General features: G+C 37.9%; 1 protein-coding gene across 1 annotated transcript in view; it reads right to left on the bottom strand.

Annotated features, from left to right (window-relative positions):
* RUNX1T1 (RUNX1 partner transcriptional co-repressor 1) overlaps positions 1 to 17,168 on the bottom strand; it is a gene marked incomplete at both ends in the record, with an annotated part of 127,742 nt that overhangs the window by 262 nt on the left and 110,312 nt on the right. Inside the window, 3 exon segments of the mRNA XM_084229465.1 lie at positions 1 to 14; positions 8,068 to 8,258; positions 13,340 to 13,408. The exon segment at positions 1 to 14 is cut by the window's left edge and continues 262 nt beyond it. Of these exon segments, the coding sequence (XP_084085591.1) occupies positions 1 to 14; positions 8,068 to 8,258; positions 13,340 to 13,408 (274 nt within the window).

Here is a 17,168-nt window from a genome sequence, read left to right as displayed (position 1 = left end):
CAATTCCAGCAGCTCTAAAAGAGAAGGCAGAAGAAAGCAAGATGCAAATTAATACAGTGGGAAAAGTCCATTGAAATACGCTAGGCAGCAATGACCCCTTATTTTCTAGGATACAGTAAGAATGAAAACTTGTCTGGGGGGGAGACGATTCCACTTGAGGTGAGATGACCCAAACTTTTCTGCCAATGATTAGGAGGTATCTTAAACTATTCAGTAGTTGAAGTTCCTGTTTTTACTGTCAGGTCCCTTCCTTTTAGGTTTGGCTATCCTCACATCTAAATTTTCTGTACTAAAATGGTCATCTTTCAATTTTTTTTTCTCCTTATATCAATACCCTCATGGTCAGACAAATATATCACTACAGACAGCATATTAGGAACTAATAGTGTTAAGGGAAAAAGGATGTCCCAAAGCAAATTCCATATAGGCTTTGTGGACTCCACCCCCACCCCAGGTCAAAGCCAAAGACACCGGGAACTCCAAATCCCATCACCACCAAAGGGAAGGTGGCTGGGACCTGAGGGTGGGGTTAAGCAGCCAGGTGGATACAAAAGGCAGACACGTGGGCTTTGGGGCTCTCCATTTTTGGGCTCTTGGCCAGCAGCAGCGTCCGGCCAGCTCTGAGAGTGACTTTGGGTTTCCAGGTCGTCGGATCGGGTAGGACGCATTAAAGACTTTATTTCCCTATTTTCTCCCCTAAGTTGTACATTTTCCTTATTTCCTTTTTTCTTGTAAATAAACCTTTTATTAACCCTTTGGCGTGTGTCTGTAGTAGAGTATTCATAAGTCCCTTTAAAGCGCGCGGGTGAGGACCCACAGCCAGGAACCCGTTTAATATCGGGGTTTGCTCTATAACAATAGGAATCACAAGGAACTACAAGAACCCTGTATTAGATTCAAAGAGATATAATGAAGTAGCTAGAAGATTCCATTTTGCACTCCATCACAGACTAGAGTGAGACGAGACACTTTAACCTCTCTTCCCACTGGTGTCAGGTATTCCATGTACCTAACACATGGCAGGACAAGCTCACAACAAGCCCCCTTTTCCTCAGTTCCATGTAGGCCAGGATCCTTGACTTGTTTATCTTCTGATATTATCTAAGCACCCAGGAATAGTCCTGGGATATAGTAGGTGCTCAATAAATATATGTGAAATGAAAGAATGAATGAGATGATACCCAATTTGACTTCAAAAAACCAGAAATAGGAAAATTTGGCAATTGGTGAGTCTCTTTCCACACAATGCTTTCCAGCTGGTAGACTGCCTCTGTAGCTCATTTGCACTTCGGCAACTCTGGGTAGTGAGGAAACTAGTTCAAATTAAGAATTCTTGATCCTAGCAAAGTCACTGCCAATCTCATGAGGTAGTTTCCAAGAGATGAGGAAAGCCCAAATGGGGTTACTTGAGATTTAAACTTTGAGACAAACACATCGTGAATCAAAATACACACACATACTAGAGAAGGAGCACCTACATGGGACAGATGCTGGGGAAAGACTGATAAAGAGGATCTCTCAGGGTCCCCCAGGTGGAGGGAACTTCAGGAAAACACCTTTCAGTGTTTGTAGTTCCTTTAGCAAGACAATGCCTCCATTGTGAACTTAGCTCTGTGTCATTCATCTTTTTACTCTTTATCTTCTATGGCTTTGATTATTTCCTTGTGACTGTATCTGGTAATTCCAACCAGCTGACAGTGTATGGTTGTGTCACACTTAAAATACTCTTTTTTTTAAAGTCCTGATAAATACGTAGATTTAAAAAAAAATCCCCTCATGGTGTTCCCTGCCATTTGTTTTGCTTTCAGCAGGCTGGCAGTGCAACTTACAGTGGGCTCAGGAGTCTATTTGAAATACCCAGTGGCAAGTCGGCCTGTCCCGCTGGATGCATTCCACCCCTGTGCAAATTACGCAAAAGACTTAGCCGTTATCTTAACTTTGCTAACAAGTGGCTCCTAGAGCCAAGTGCTGGACGTTTGTAAACTCAAGAACACTGCTTTAAAACTTTTAGAAATAGCTCCACTCAAAATACCTATTTCTGTACCATTTAGAAATTACAGTCCAAAGAAGAGGCAGGGGCGGGGGATCTCAAGATCTCCAATTCTGGTCAACGGGCAGTGTTTTATGTGTACAAAGTTGAGAAAAATCCAGAAACTTGGTTAACAGTTTAATGTCATAGATAAAATTAGAATTAAAGTGAATAATCAGTAACAGAATAATTTTTTCTACTTCAGTTTGACTTACAGGAAGACATCTCAAAAGATGTTTATCTCTGATCAGAGGCTTCTTTACCATAACCAGAAACATTTAAACCTTCTCAACAAGTTTTAAACTTTTACTCTCAAAATTATTTGAAGGTATTGCATGTGTATGGTTCCACAAAGACTGGTCAAATGTCACATGCTCTAACAGTGGGCGCTCAGAACCAAGTCTACTTCCTTGAGGTTTAAGCATTTACAGTACTGCCAGCTGGATCCTGGAACACAATCAGCAAATAAGCGATATTCCTAAATTACATCAGAAAATCCCAATTAGAGAACACAGACTCAGATCCAAAACAATATTTTAAGGAAATTAAACATCTAATCTGAGTCAAGTGGCTTCTTTAGGAAATACCCTGGTGTGAGTCCTATCCTTTTTCTGGCACAGACACAATTTGGCAGACACAAGGGTGGTAACTGCCCAGTACTCAATGGTTCCTTCAGATTGAAATCAGATGCAGGCAACATTCTCAATTTAAGCTGATTAAACACACAGACTAAACCAGGTAATTACAAATGCATGTGTTGGAAAGAAGAGACAGAATGGGGACTTCTTTATTTTTAAAGTGTTTTGAAAGATGGGAACAATTTTACAAATAAAAAAGTGGAATTATGCCAGATACAGAAACAGATGTTTTGGATCGTGAAGCTGCTGGTAATTGAGCCTTCTTGCCTAGCATCACCCGGTTCTGACCCAGGATTCAAGGGCTCTGGCTAGTTTTACCTCTACTTCCATTCTGAAGTTGTTTGATCCCATTCACTTACCACCCACCACTTGGGACAAAAACAGCTGCAGGAAGGTACAACAAAGAGCAATTCAAATGAGTTGGTGGGAAAAACCCTACATATTTTTTATTGCTTTTGATATTGTATTGCAAATGAACGTGTAGTTAACTTTAGTGCAAATGGTCAGCTAACAGATAAATCCAAAGTGCATGCTCTTTTTTAAAAGTTCATTAGAAAACAAAGCAAGCAAGTTCTATTAATACATTTCTCTTGGATGACTCCAGCGTATTTCTTACTGCTTAATCCATACCTGCCTGGCCAAGGTGGGGGCACTTAGCCCCTCCACAGCCACCTTGTGGGAACAGAGGGATGTGCAGAATCCTGTGAGTACTCTAACTGGATTGTTTTCCCTTTCTAAGCTTTCTGTTACTCACATAAAGATGGAAACTGCCAATTATATACAATACCCATGGTATATCCATAGAGAAGGGATAGAGGCAGTCAATGGCTCGTTCAAACTTTACATTTTTCCCCACCAACTTGTGTTTTCCATATTCAGGATAGTATTTTCTGATAGTGTTTCCTTCCTTCTTTTCCTTCCTTTTTCATTTAACGCAGCTTGCTTTTAGTCCTCTAAGGAATAAAGCTGGTGACTGAATGACCACATCATGTAGCAGGTTCCAGAATGCCATTTCATGGCAAATTTCATCACAGAAGTTCATGGCACTTTTTGGGCTTCCCTTATTTGTGGTATCATTCTCTTCTCAGCCTAAAGAATATTTTCTCTGAAATTTGAAAAGTTGGAATCAGCCCACTGACCACAATTAGGCTGTGATGCAGATGAAGACTCTGAGGTAGAATACAACCCTCCCCTTCGCTAAATGTACTAACACTACAGGCAGAAACGGAAATGACAGTGAAGCTTTTGACTGCCAAAGTTGCATGTTAAAGATCGCTGACACATTTTTTAATATCAATAATTCTCTTCATTCCTACAAACAAAATTATTCTCCAATTATCTTCTTCTTATTAGATACATAGAAAATGATCTTTCTGTCCTACAAGCAAAAGAAGTAATTTTTGGTTCTTAGGTTAGAAAGTCCTTTTTCAAGAAACAAAACATTTTCTTCCATTGCACTTTAAGATTCTGCAAGTCTTGCATTCATGATTCTCCAGAAAAACCCTTAGATACAAGTAAATTAAGTAGAATGATTATAATTCAAATTTCCCAAATGTAAAGAGCTCTACAGTTAGAAGTAAACACATTACCTTAAATTCACACGAAGATCACACTATCATGTATTTGCACTGCAATTGACAGTTTGAATCCACTTTTGTTCATTTTGAAGCTTAGAAAAGTGAGGCCCCAAGAGTAAATAACTTTTGCAGTAAATGACTAAGTTTCACAGACATAAAATGACATAGCCAGCATTTGACTCATCTGGGTCTTTAGACTGAAGCAAAATACCCTTTCCAAAATGCTACATTTTGTCACTTTCAGATCTTTCTCAGGACCTGCTGGACTAGGAAGTTGCAAGCATCAAAGACAAGGTATCCTGGGGTGTAATGGCTATGATTTCCTGTTCCAAATGCCTTCACAGTCAGAATGACTTGGGTTTCATTTGCAATTACATCCCCAGTAGCTTTAGAACCAAGCCAAATACTTAAACTCTTTGAGTTAATAAACCCAGGTAAACCTCCTCTACTACCCACTTACACACCTTAGGCAGAGCAAAGCCAGTAGGATTTTAAAGGTTCAATAAGGAGTGCCTGATGCTTACATTCTGAACCCTGCATGTCCACTGAGAAACCACAAAACCCTCTTTTTCTGTGACAGCTACCATCAATCACCACATCATGCTCATTCAACCTACCTCCCAGGTACCAGCCACCACATCTAATTTTCTCTACCCCCCCAGTGCCACTACCTAATACCTTCATCCAAACATCTCCTTGTCACATCTCCTGAAACAGACTGATCTCTCTTTTTCATTTCCTCTCACCTCTTTTCACAATGTAGCCTCAGAGATCCTGCCAAAACACGATCCATACAGCCATCCTGCTGTAGAAGCCTGCAAAGTCTCTCTCCATCTTATCATGCCCACAGCCTGGGGAAGCAGTGGCAAGGCAGTGGGAGTCGGGGTGGTTGGAGGACTGCTGCTGGCCAGTTTCTGATTATTTTTAAGTATTAGTTCAGAAGCCTTCACACTAGCCTCTAACAGGACTCAATTTAGTGATTGACTCCTCTAGTGAATTGTATTCAACCTGACAGCAGGGACCATTGTACCATCAGCCAACACCTAGCACTGTCCCTGATGTGGAATAACAGCTCAATCACCTGTTATTGAAAGAATGAGTAAATGAATGGAGGTGATTAAGAGTTGTAAGTATCAAATGACAAACTGCCCAGGGCAGGTCACAAACATGATTTTTTAAAAGACTACCCATTAATTTCTGAGTATACTTGTAAAATCAATGCCTCCTATATTTAATGGAAATAAATGTTTGAGTCAACCCTTACTATGACGGCGAGACTTCCTATTCTTTCTAAGAAAACAAAACAGTTCATAAAATTTCCAAAACACAATGTTTGAGGGCCTTATTAGAGCTGAATGGATATATTCAAGAGACAGCGACTTGAATGTAAAAAAACTTAAGAGAATTCTGTGCAGTACCTGCACCCTTTCTTTTTAGATCTGCGAGGCCAAGCATTCCTGACCTAACAGATTCCCCAACTGTGTGAGGATGCTTCTGGTTCTTTCCTGGAGGGGCATAGAGAACTTTCTAGACTTGAGGTGACTTACAAGCATCTTTGTTGAGGTGGCTTTTATCACCTTGTTTCTATTAAATAGTGCACATTTCTAAGTGAGAGATGAGCAGGGAGAAGAAAAATAATATACTGGCTTCAAAGGACACACAGCATGCCATGAGTTTCAGTTTAGAATCTGTCATTTCCTAGGCTGGATAACGGTAGCCAAATGAGTTTTCTCACCTGTAACATAATAAAATTATCAAGTCTTGGGGTTTCAGCCAAAGCATCTAGAGATGTAGTGGCTTTCTCAAAATCATAGAACTGTAAGAGAGGGAGCCAGGATTTAAATTTGGTCCTCTGAATTTCCAAACCTTTCTATTTGTTAGTTTTCAGGGCAAATTGCTATATGGTCAAGATCAGTTTCCAGGAGTTCAAGAAAGAAATGAAGAATGATTAGTAAAGAAGATTACTCATATCAAGGTTATTTCATCTTGTCTACTATTTGTCATAGCTACCCTTTGATACACTATATTTTTAAATGCTATATACTAGTGTCAAGATGATGTGTTTTTCCAGAGAGGTTTTAGGAATAAAAGCACAAAGCTCCTAGATACTAAAAGAATACAGCGACCACAGGCCAAACACAAAGACTTAATTCTCGGGCCTCCTCAGTGGCGCAGCGGTTGAGCGCTGGGTTGTGAAGCTGCCCGCAGCCTCCGCGGCGCCAGTTCAATCCCCGGCTGCTCCCCGGCCACCAGAGGAGGGTCCCACATGGCGCGCAGACCTCTCCTGCCGCCCGCTGCTCCCCTCAGCAGTGTACTTTGGTCTTTCTGCCTGCTCTGCTCCCCGCTCTGGCTCTGGTGAATTCTCTCACCCTCCCGCGCTTCTGACTGTACCCAGTGCATGTATAAACAAACAAACAAACAAATAAATAAATAAAACATGCCTCTTTAAAAAAAAAAAAAAAAAAGAAAGACTTAATTCTCAATTTCTTCCTAGACATTTCTCTCTGGAATTCAGTGACCTACAAAATACTCTTACCATACATCAACAGTCCTAAAATGTTGATGTGAAAGTGATAATGTTTTAATGATGGCAACAATTGTGCCTCACAGTACTACTTGAATAGAGCAGGACAAATTCTCTATAAAAGATGCTAATAAAATTTTAAAAAACACAAAACAAAGTCCTTAAATATCGTAGTCACAAGATGCCAATAAAATTGAATTTGTATCTAGCTTAATTCCACAATGGAAAAGTCAGCAGTTAAAGGGTAGATAAACTTCCCTTTGTCCCTCTTTTCCTGAGAAACTTTCAAATGTTGAAAATCAATTCCTTTTGTCCCCTTGTTATTCATCTGCTACACATTAAACAGAAACTCTGGGCATCGAGTGATTCCCGCAGGGCCTTTCATCTACAGAGCAGCCTGGTACAAATTAAATTCTTACTCTCCCTCACAAATTATAGATATGGATTGTAGTGGTCCATTGATTTATCAGTTCATGCTTTTGCTAGGTCAGCTTGGTGTGAGTAGCTGACTGTGATTCTTTATGTAAAGTTACTTTGGGAATGGGGGATTGTGGTGCTATATTAATTAATGCAGAGCATTAACATGTTGCAGGATCTATATTAAAAAGTGTTCTGTTATATGTTATGTATCAGTAACTTCCCACCTCCTTGAGTCATTTGGGATGTGTGTACCTCTCTGTCTCTCCCTGTGTGTGTGTGGGTATGCTGTAACACACTAGAATACTATTAAGTAATATTACTTCTGGCAGCAACATGCTATGAAAATAACCATCACAAGGGTTATTACAAATAATGTGGAAAAACAGACTGCAGAAGGCTCTTGGAAAAGTTTAATTGATGCAAGCATTGTTTCAGCTTTGGACTTAGGGAAGGGACTTTCACCCCAGGCATGAAATGTCTTTGGACAGCACCACTTATCCTAGAGTCTCCCTATAAAATCCCTTCTGTTTCAAGAAAACCGCACACATAAGCTAACAAACGCACGTACACACAGCTTGGGTTTTGAGTCTTGGGTGTGAGGAAGCTAGGAGGACTTCCCTTTAATCTGTTACCCAGAAAATATACGAAAATCCTTTTTTGGCAGAGTTATTCTTTCAGGTCTTTAATCAGCAGCAGACTTAATCAGCTCTCAATTTCAGATGTACCAAGACCCCTTAAATTATTCTAATTCCTATCCCACCCAAAGATTTGTGTCTATGTCCAATATCACCTTCCCTTGTGAGCTCTTGGATTCAACCCCAGAACATTCTACAGAGTGGAAACTGTCTTCTTCACTGACAAGCGCGGCCAAGGCCTCACCTCGCTCGAATCCTCCTGCTGATTGATGACAGCGAGCGCATCCTCTGCCGCCTGCCGCTTGGCCTCAGCGACCGTGCGCTCCATCTTGGCACGCTCCGTCGTGATCATGTCGTGGGCTTTACGCTCGGCCTCTGACACGGCCTTTTGCAGCTCGGTCATGGCCTGGCGCTTCACCTCGTTGACCGCCTCCTCTGCGCGGGGGCAGCCGGATCAGACAAGAGAACATTTCTGTTAGCGCCGACCTTGGAAATGGATCGCTATTAGATAGAAATCTACAGAACAGGGTCACTCATCCCTGTGACTCCCTAAAATATCAGCAGATTTCTGAAATTCCCTTAGGGAACCAGTGAGATTTTTTTTTTTTCTTTCTTTCAATGTTGGATCACTAACTACAACTTTTCTAGCAAACAAGTATACATCCATAAATGAGTTTGCGACCACACTAAGGAGTTATGATCAAAAACAATCGTAAGAAACTGGTCTGGATGATTCAACCACATTGAGAAGGTGGTTTCTCACAATGCTACCGGTTAATATTAAGGAAGTACATGTTACAGTCTTTAGAACGAGAGGGAGTTGATGTCATACATACTATATATATAAGTGCAATTATTCCACTGGTCAAAAATACGGCATATTAGTAAAAAAATGCAATTCATATAGCAACTTATTTCATGTAGACCTTTTAAAGAAAATCGATGAAAACAGACAATCTTGGTTTTCTTTTTCTTATGTTATATCTGAGTAACGTGGTTGCGCGCTTCATAGATTAAACGATAGGGATCTTTTTTAAAAAATCATTTTCTCAGTTCTAAATGTGAAGTTTTTCACCATTTTAATATATTCACCATTCTTAAATACATTTCTCAAAACCAACTGTTGCAATAAACAAATACAACTGTATCACACCACAGACCAGAACAATCAAGCTTGACCGTAAACCTGCAAGGTGTCAAATTAGCTCCTTACTTTTGGCTGTGGGAAGGGTGTAAAGATTTGACTAATGTACAACATAAGATTGACAACTAAAACAAGTAATTTCCATTTTTAAAATTAACTGTTCTAATTAACAAGGGGAAAAATATCCTCCCCCTGAATTAGTTTATCTAATTTTCATCTTTATTCAAAGCAAAATGACAATGATTAATTGAAAATTTAATAAGCAGTAATTATTAACTTGGCAAACCTAGTACCAATTAACACTCTATTAAAACTAATTATGACATGTTTCATTCAAGTGTTTGCACTTAATTGTTTCACCCACTTAAAAAGCACCTTAATTAAATGTTCTGTTTAATTAAAAACATAGATTCCTAATAAAAATGTTTTACTGTAGATTAAAAATGTAAGAGATGCAAGTACTTCTATGGTTTCTTTAAATTTCTGTGGTTTATTTCACACATCTATATAGGCCTATCAAAAACCCTCCACTAGTAATTAGCTGTCATGACTTTGTGGCCTCCTGTCATTTTAACAGCATTATTTCTGTTAAAGTTTATTGATTTGCAATTACTGTCTACCAGGCTGTATACGTTAAAATATAAGAGAAGGATTCATACTGGAAATATTAACTAAAATATGCTAAGCCTACGTTAGTTGCTTTAAGATATGCATTTAAGATCTAGATAGAACATTGCACAGAGCTTACAGCAACTCCTTCACCACAGGGTGAAAAGATGCCTTTATTACCCTATCATAAGCAACTCAGGGCACCAGGGAGGTACTGCCCTTCTAACTATACAGCCAGGGTCTAATTTAGTTTGAATATTCAAGGTGAATTAAAATTCTATCTAAGTGGTAATACAGGACAATAATTTTTGCTTATGATCAAAGCTGTAGCTTGACTAATTGTATATGCAAATCAGGCAATTTATATTTAAATTATGCATTCCTATTCTAATCCCACAGGCATATACAGATCAGCAAAGAGAATTGGTAGGACATTTGCAAGGTGCTTGAATATTTATTACCAACTGCAAACATTCACTGATCATTTGAAAAAGAAACATACTGAAGAAATCATTCAGTTGCAATTTAAAATCCATCTTTATATTAGATTTTCCACCAATTTTATAAAGACCTTTTGTAAATTTACAGTGCGTTTTGTTACCTTTCCTGTTGCTTTTGAAAATACTACTTTTAGGGGACCACTCATGTACCCTTTACCATTTGTTATGATTTCAAAAATTTTAAAAGGTAAGTTGTCATATTATTATATTGTATATTAGGACAACATGCAAAATTTTTTCAAAGTCTCAGGATTAAATAATAGTGTTATCAATGCTATTGTACTGATTTTGGTAACTGCACTGCATTGATAGATAAGAGAATAAACATTACAATATTTAGGGTAAAAGAAAATCACCTCTGCAACTTACTCTCAAATATCTGGAGAAAAAAATAACAGAAAGAAAGGGAGGGAAGAAGAAAGGAAAAGTGAAAATGTGTTAAGGCAAAATCGGGAAAAGTGGATGAAAGTTTTTACAGAATTTTTAATAATTTTTTTTTTGCAAAATTTCTGCAAGTTTGAAATTATTTCAAAATAAAATGGTATCAGATGTTATATAGTGTACTGTGAAGCATGATATACTTTTTGTACTTTTAATTTCTCTGAAAAAACAATTTTCAGAGTTCTACCCTTTTGATATTTTCAAATACTTTTAACTTTATTTACTCATTTTTCCCCCACAAAAGTAACATACAAAATCATTGCAGGAATGTTATAGGTTTTCTCCTTAAAAAAAAAAAAAAACATTTTGCCTTTAGCAAATTGTAGAATCTGGGGGGAAAGATTTTCAAACTGTGTCAAGCCTGAGTGTAGATGTCTGCCCTTGATATTCTTATCGCACCTAGAAATGGTTTTAAAGAAGCCTACAAAGATAAATTTTATAAGCAGCTTTGAGATTTCCAGATGAAACTGTCATCTGTAGTATAAAATACTCCTTAAAATTTAGTGTCCATCCATGGAAAACTTTTCATGCAGAACATTAGGGATACCACTATGAGAATATAAATACAATCGACCACTACCAAGTCTTATTCTAGATAGAAGACCAAATGTAGATAAGCATGTGTAAAAATACTCCAATCATTTACTTGATAATGTTAGGTCTGACCAGTCTCAGAGTATACATGGCCACAATAAAAACATGATTATTCTCGCTACCTTCTAAAGTCCACTCAGAACTGGTTTCAAAAACCCACAAAACAGTGAAGAAAAAGAAAAATAGTGTATTCAACAGATTCCAATATGTCAACTTAAAAAAAAAAAAACTAAGTGGAAAATGCATAGTGCAGTTTTGAAGCTGCTTCCAATTGCTTACCACTTATGGTAGAACCTCCTTTGTGCATAGCTATTCAAGTTGACTTTCCAACAAAGGTGGTATATTCAGAAAAATCTGCTCTCACTTAATAGCTGTCCAACAAAGACTTGAGCAGATAATGGCACAGAAGAAATTTGGATTACTCAAGACTTTCCTGTCAATTTTTCTTTGTGAACTATCAAGGGTTTAACTTAAATACACAGAAATAGGGAAAAGCAAAGACTCGCTCTTCTGCTGTCCAAAACGGCAATTCCTTATACCTCATATTGCAATAAGTTGCACTGACAGTTTTAAAAGGAAAGAGAAAAATGGTCTGAAGGAAGATGTAACAATTTTTTTCCTTCCTGAAAGGTGGCAACCAGCACATCTTAAAAGCATAGAAGTAGCCCATGGCAATTTACCACCTAGAAAAATCTTAGAGTTGATACTGTAAATCTAGTAAGCTAAGCAACATATATATTTAGCCTTCAAGCCAAATGGATCTACCTGATTGGCATATTGGACAAGCATGAGAGCTTCTAGGGCCATAATATAACCTAGTAAGCCTAGAATACTACCAGGTTTTTGAAACTCAACATTTTTATAAAAATAGGTATTTTTTTAAATCTATAAAAACACCTGGATAAGAGCCAAGTGACCAGAGTTAGCAAGTTGGTTAGAGCCTCAACAAGGTGGACAGAACTAGACATGGCTGATTAAATCATATGGCTGAGAAATACTTTCATTTTAAAATGAAAAACCTTCCCCTTAACTCTTGCTCCTGGTGCAGGAATAGCATGATCCAGGTTCTCAACTCCAACTATTGAGACAGTTGGAATTACAGCAACTCAGTATCACAGTATGTGCTTGTCACATCATTTTTGGGTCTTGAAACAGGTTTATGTTTTATCTCCTGGGCTAATTCTTACACAGCTTTGCCTCAACAATTAGAGTGCTAAAGTTTTACCAAGATCTGAACTTCTTTAAGACTGATAGGTCAATGAGTCATTGGGCACTTAAAATCTACTGCAAAATGTAATGTCTATTATATAGGGAAACAAAAATAAAAGTACAGCAATTTTGTCATTTAACTTAAAAACTAATTTAGCTCTGCTCATTTAATATGAATTAGGACAAATGATTGTGTTTTTTTTTTTCTTAAATATTTATTTATTTATGCATACAAGAACTGGAATATAGCCCAGAGATGGGAGGCGGAGTTTGGGGCAGAGAGGGTGAGAGGATTCACCAGAGACAGAGTGGGGAACAGAACAGGCAGACTGACTGAAATACACTGCTGAGGGGAGCAGTGTGTGAGACAGGAGAGGTCTGCTGCCACATGTGGGTCAGCTCGGCTCCCTGGCCTCAGCTCCCTGGGCAGGAATGGAACTTGTGCTGCAGTGGCTGTGGATAGCTTCATAGTACTGAGACTTAACACCTTGTGCCACCCTGGAGGTCCCAAAGGATTGATGTTAAATATTGGCTGTAATGACATTTTTGAGTTTTACATTTCTGAGTGCCACAAGAAGTCACATCAACTAGATTTCATGTGAGTTTTTAAGGAATTCATAGGAAAGGGTTAAGAATGCAATTTAATTGATAACTATATCAAGTTTCTTTTTCATAAAGAAAAATTACATGAAAGCTGAGCCCTTATATGCCAAGTTCATTCTGAAGCCATTCTTGTCTTCATAAATAGGGGTTTATAATGGAAATGTTGTCAGACTTTCAATTTGTGCTATCAAATGCCACTAAAATAAAAACTATTTCATGTTCTAATCGGGCCTGGCTTAAGAATATTAATCAGGATTTTAAAACTTGGTTTTGTGGGGGGCTTTTTGTTGTGTTTTGTTCGATTTTAGTTGTTGTTGTTAGCAGTAAAGTCCTTTCTTGTCATGCTTCACATCATTGCATTAACAACTGCACACAGCTGCCAGAACACTAAACTCATGTTTTTAAACAATTCTTACCAGCTTTCTTCCAGATCTCCTCTGGCACATATCCAGAAGCAGGCCTGTGAAGGAATTCCCGATGCGCATCTATGAAAAGGATAAGGAGTGGGTAGAGAGAGGGGGAAACGTACCATAAGTACTGTTGTGTCATTACCCAGAATGGAAGTAAGCAAATGCCCATTCTCTTGGCTTCTCTACAGAACTATAATTCTAAAAGGCTGAGCATTTCTCTTATAGAAAATAAACAAAAATAGCAAAGCCAATCATCAAAGCTCAAGGAAAACAGAAGGTCGTTGTCCTAAATGCTTTGTGTTTAAAGCCAAAGTCACTTTATTGCTTTTATTACACAATATGGTATTTGGAGCACTGTTTCCAGCACCCCTTCACTAGTGGAATTTCTATGGCATATTTTATTTTGTTAAAGAACATAAACTGTATTTGGTAAATTTCCTTTCAAGAGTCAAATTGGTAGTTTGAACATCAAATGCTAGGATAATGTAATTTTCACACAGATATTTCCACCACTTTTCAACAATGAGTCTTACTCCATAGCTAACCAGTTCTCACACTTAATTACTTCTTAAAAATCTCACTGAGCATCAAAAATTTTTCATACAAATTAGATCATATGGATTTGACATGGATGGAAGCAGGAAAGAATCATTAAAATGGATTCACCAAATAGAATTTGCACACACTTTTCAGAAATTAAGTTTTGCCTCAAATAAAATCCTATGCTGCTTATCATGCTTATCAAATTTTATCAAATTTTAAAACTTTGAAAAAAAGCACATTAATAAAATTGACCAAGAAATGCTAAGCTCCACAATTACATGCTCATGGAAATGACATGAAACCTTTTATAATTTACACCTGATTAAAAATAAATGTATTAAGTATATATATGCCTTGATAGCTAAAGTATGCATTACATGTCTTCCAATTAGGATTCAATAAAGGCCTATGATTTGGAAGTTTGGAGTGAGAAATCACTTTAATTTTGTAAATATTACCATCGTTTGATCCATGTTAAATTCTGAGTATCTCAAACTTGCTATCCATGAGCGTAAGAAACATCAAGCAAACTGATTTTTTTTTAAACAATACTTTACCTAATAGTATAGCAAAGGACAAAGAAATTCAATCCAGTCTGATATGCTAAGTTACTCAAAGTTCATGCACGAAAGATGCTAATTAGCAATTCAAAGCCCCAGAGTCAGTTCTAGTGCCCAGTGAAGTTGAATATTGGCTTTGTCATCTACTAGCCACGTGACATTAGGCAAGTTAGTTTTCTCCATGTCTCAGTCACACACTTCATCTGTGCAGTGGGAACAACACTAGTACATTTGAGAGTCCTACTGTGAGCAATGAGCGAGGTACTTACTATTATGTCTGCCATTAGTTGTTATTACCTCATTATTATCTTTCATTATTATTTAGCATGTTGACTGGAAAGAATGGACATGCTTATTTCCTTAGAAATAACTAAGGTAAAAAGAGCACCATAAAGTGTCTTTTTCCCCCCCAGCAGTTAAATCCACATAGAACAATAAAGAAAATAAAATCCTGCAGGAGGCTTGGAACAACGATATTCAGCAGCACTTTTTAACTGTATGTCACTTGGGAATAGAAGTTATTTCTCTATTGAGTGATTCACTGTCTGAGTTCTTAGCAATTCCTTAAATTTCTTAGATGATGGTTTCATAAATTTTATTTGGCCTCATGAATGTTAATAACTTGCCGATTTACTCAAAGATAACGCACAGGGCTCACCTTTCCATGTGCTGTACAGTGGAGCTATCAGGGCTCACCTTTCCATGTGCTGTACAGTGGAGCTATCAGGGCTCATACACCACCCTGGAAAGCTGTTTTTAGTATTTTACCTTCTTGGAAACCTCTCCCTCAAGTTCTCAAAGACACTAGCAAAGTGTCTTTTGAGAAAAACTCAAACTTCACTTGATCTAGAAAGCCAATGAAAGTACCAAAGCCAATCAAGCAAAAGTGTTTTTAAGCCCTACCCTAGTTTTAAAAGAAATTGTTTTTCTGAATACCAGCAGAATCTAAAAGCAATATTTTTATGAAATACACATACACAAGCCCTCCCCAGTTCTAAGTCACTGTGTTCTGGGTAGCCATCAGATTTAAAATGTAAAAGTTGCAGTGACAGGTAATGTACTCTTCAGAAAGCCATTTTGATACACAGATAAATACTATAGTAGCTGCAGAAAGCCAAATGATTTAACATAAATCTTCTCTTCTGATTAAGTAGCAGCAAAGTCAATAGCAAACTGAGTTTTAAAAAATGAAGAAAAAAAATCCTTTATCAATAATACGAGAGAGAACTTCTCTTTAGGTCTTTCTTGTTTACAATACTGGATCATCTAGATAATCCTATGCAAAACACAAATTTTCTAAGGCTCAGTTTATTTTTTTTAAGATTTTTATTTATTTTTGTGTAGAAGAACTGGGGTGTAGGCCAGAGGTGCAAGTGGGGTGTGTGTGGAGTGGGGAGGCTTCATCAGAGACAGAGTGGGAGCAGAGCAGGTGAATTCACCAAAATACACTGCTGAGGGAAGCGGAGGGCAGGAAAGTTGAGGTCTGCTGCGCCATATGGGTTAGCAGCTCCCTGGGCTGGGGATGGAACTCAGGTCACCTCAGTAGGCCACAGCAGACAGAGAGCAGAGACTTAAGCTCTAGGCCACCAGGGAGGACCTCTTAAGGCTCAGCTTCGAAATAAGCTAATTTTTAACCATTGAATCTTGTCCACATAAAATATCAATTGTTCTAAAATGGATAGAAAAAGACATTAGTGCCTGAAGGAGATAGTTCAAAATATGAAATGCTTAAGGCAGCTATGGCAAACTATGCAAAAAATCCTTCTAAATTAAATTTTGTTTATTTGGGAAAGTAAATTGCTGAGGGGCACAGGGGTGGGGGGCTGGACTGCAAGAGGAGACAAAGAGAAGGGGAGCCTCCAGAAGGTAACATGAAGAGAGGTAGTCAAGGTAAAAAGTGAGGGGAATGTAACAAGAATGTGAAAGAACAGAAATAGCAATCTATGATGTAAGACGAGATGGAAGATGCACTACACTAGATACAGAGACAAGATTACTGGATACAGCAAGGGCTGCCATCAATATACATGAAGGGATGAGCCGATAGCCTGTGCTGAACAAGTGTGACCTCATATGACCCAGGACAGCAATGCTCAAAGCTTGGCAGCACCTAGGTATGGCCTTCATCCTGTAGTGGGCAGAATGAGGCTGTGATCATGACAAAATCTACCATCAAGAAAAAGGAAGGGTTAAGTGAGTTCAGCTCTACAAATGCTACCTATTTTTGCTTTGAAGGATAATACATAAAATCTCAACATGTTTCAGAAGTTCAAAACCAACCTAGAAGCAATCAACTGCTCTAGGGTTTCCAGTTTTAACAAAAACACCTAATGCTCCAGGATATAATTTCTTCTTTTTTAAAAAAAAGATGAACATATTTAATTAATAGTCATATCTTTTTTAAACCCAATATAATGAGCTACATTAGACTTTTCAATATTGTAGGTACTTCAAATTAGGAGCTAAGCTGAATGGTCTTGAAATGAATTCTATGATGTGATGTAGAGGAATCATCAGAAGTGCATAAAATTCCAAACTCTGATGTACAGATATATCCTGAGTGACTTACTGCTGTATAATCTGGCAGTGTAAGCTGAATAATATATTCTTCGTTCGGAAGCAAACTGTTTTAGTACAAATTTGTATGATAAATAACTGTCCCAGAGGTACAACAGATTTACTATATTTAAGACAGAATTCCCCCTTTCTAGCTTCTCTGCCTATTAAAGTAA

This window comes from Talpa europaea (genome assembly GCF_964194135.1).
Source record: "Talpa europaea genome assembly, chromosome: 3".
Classification (NCBI taxonomy): domain Eukaryota; kingdom Metazoa; phylum Chordata; class Mammalia; order Eulipotyphla; family Talpidae; genus Talpa; species Talpa europaea.
This window is presented reverse-complemented; position numbering and strand designations above follow the sequence as displayed.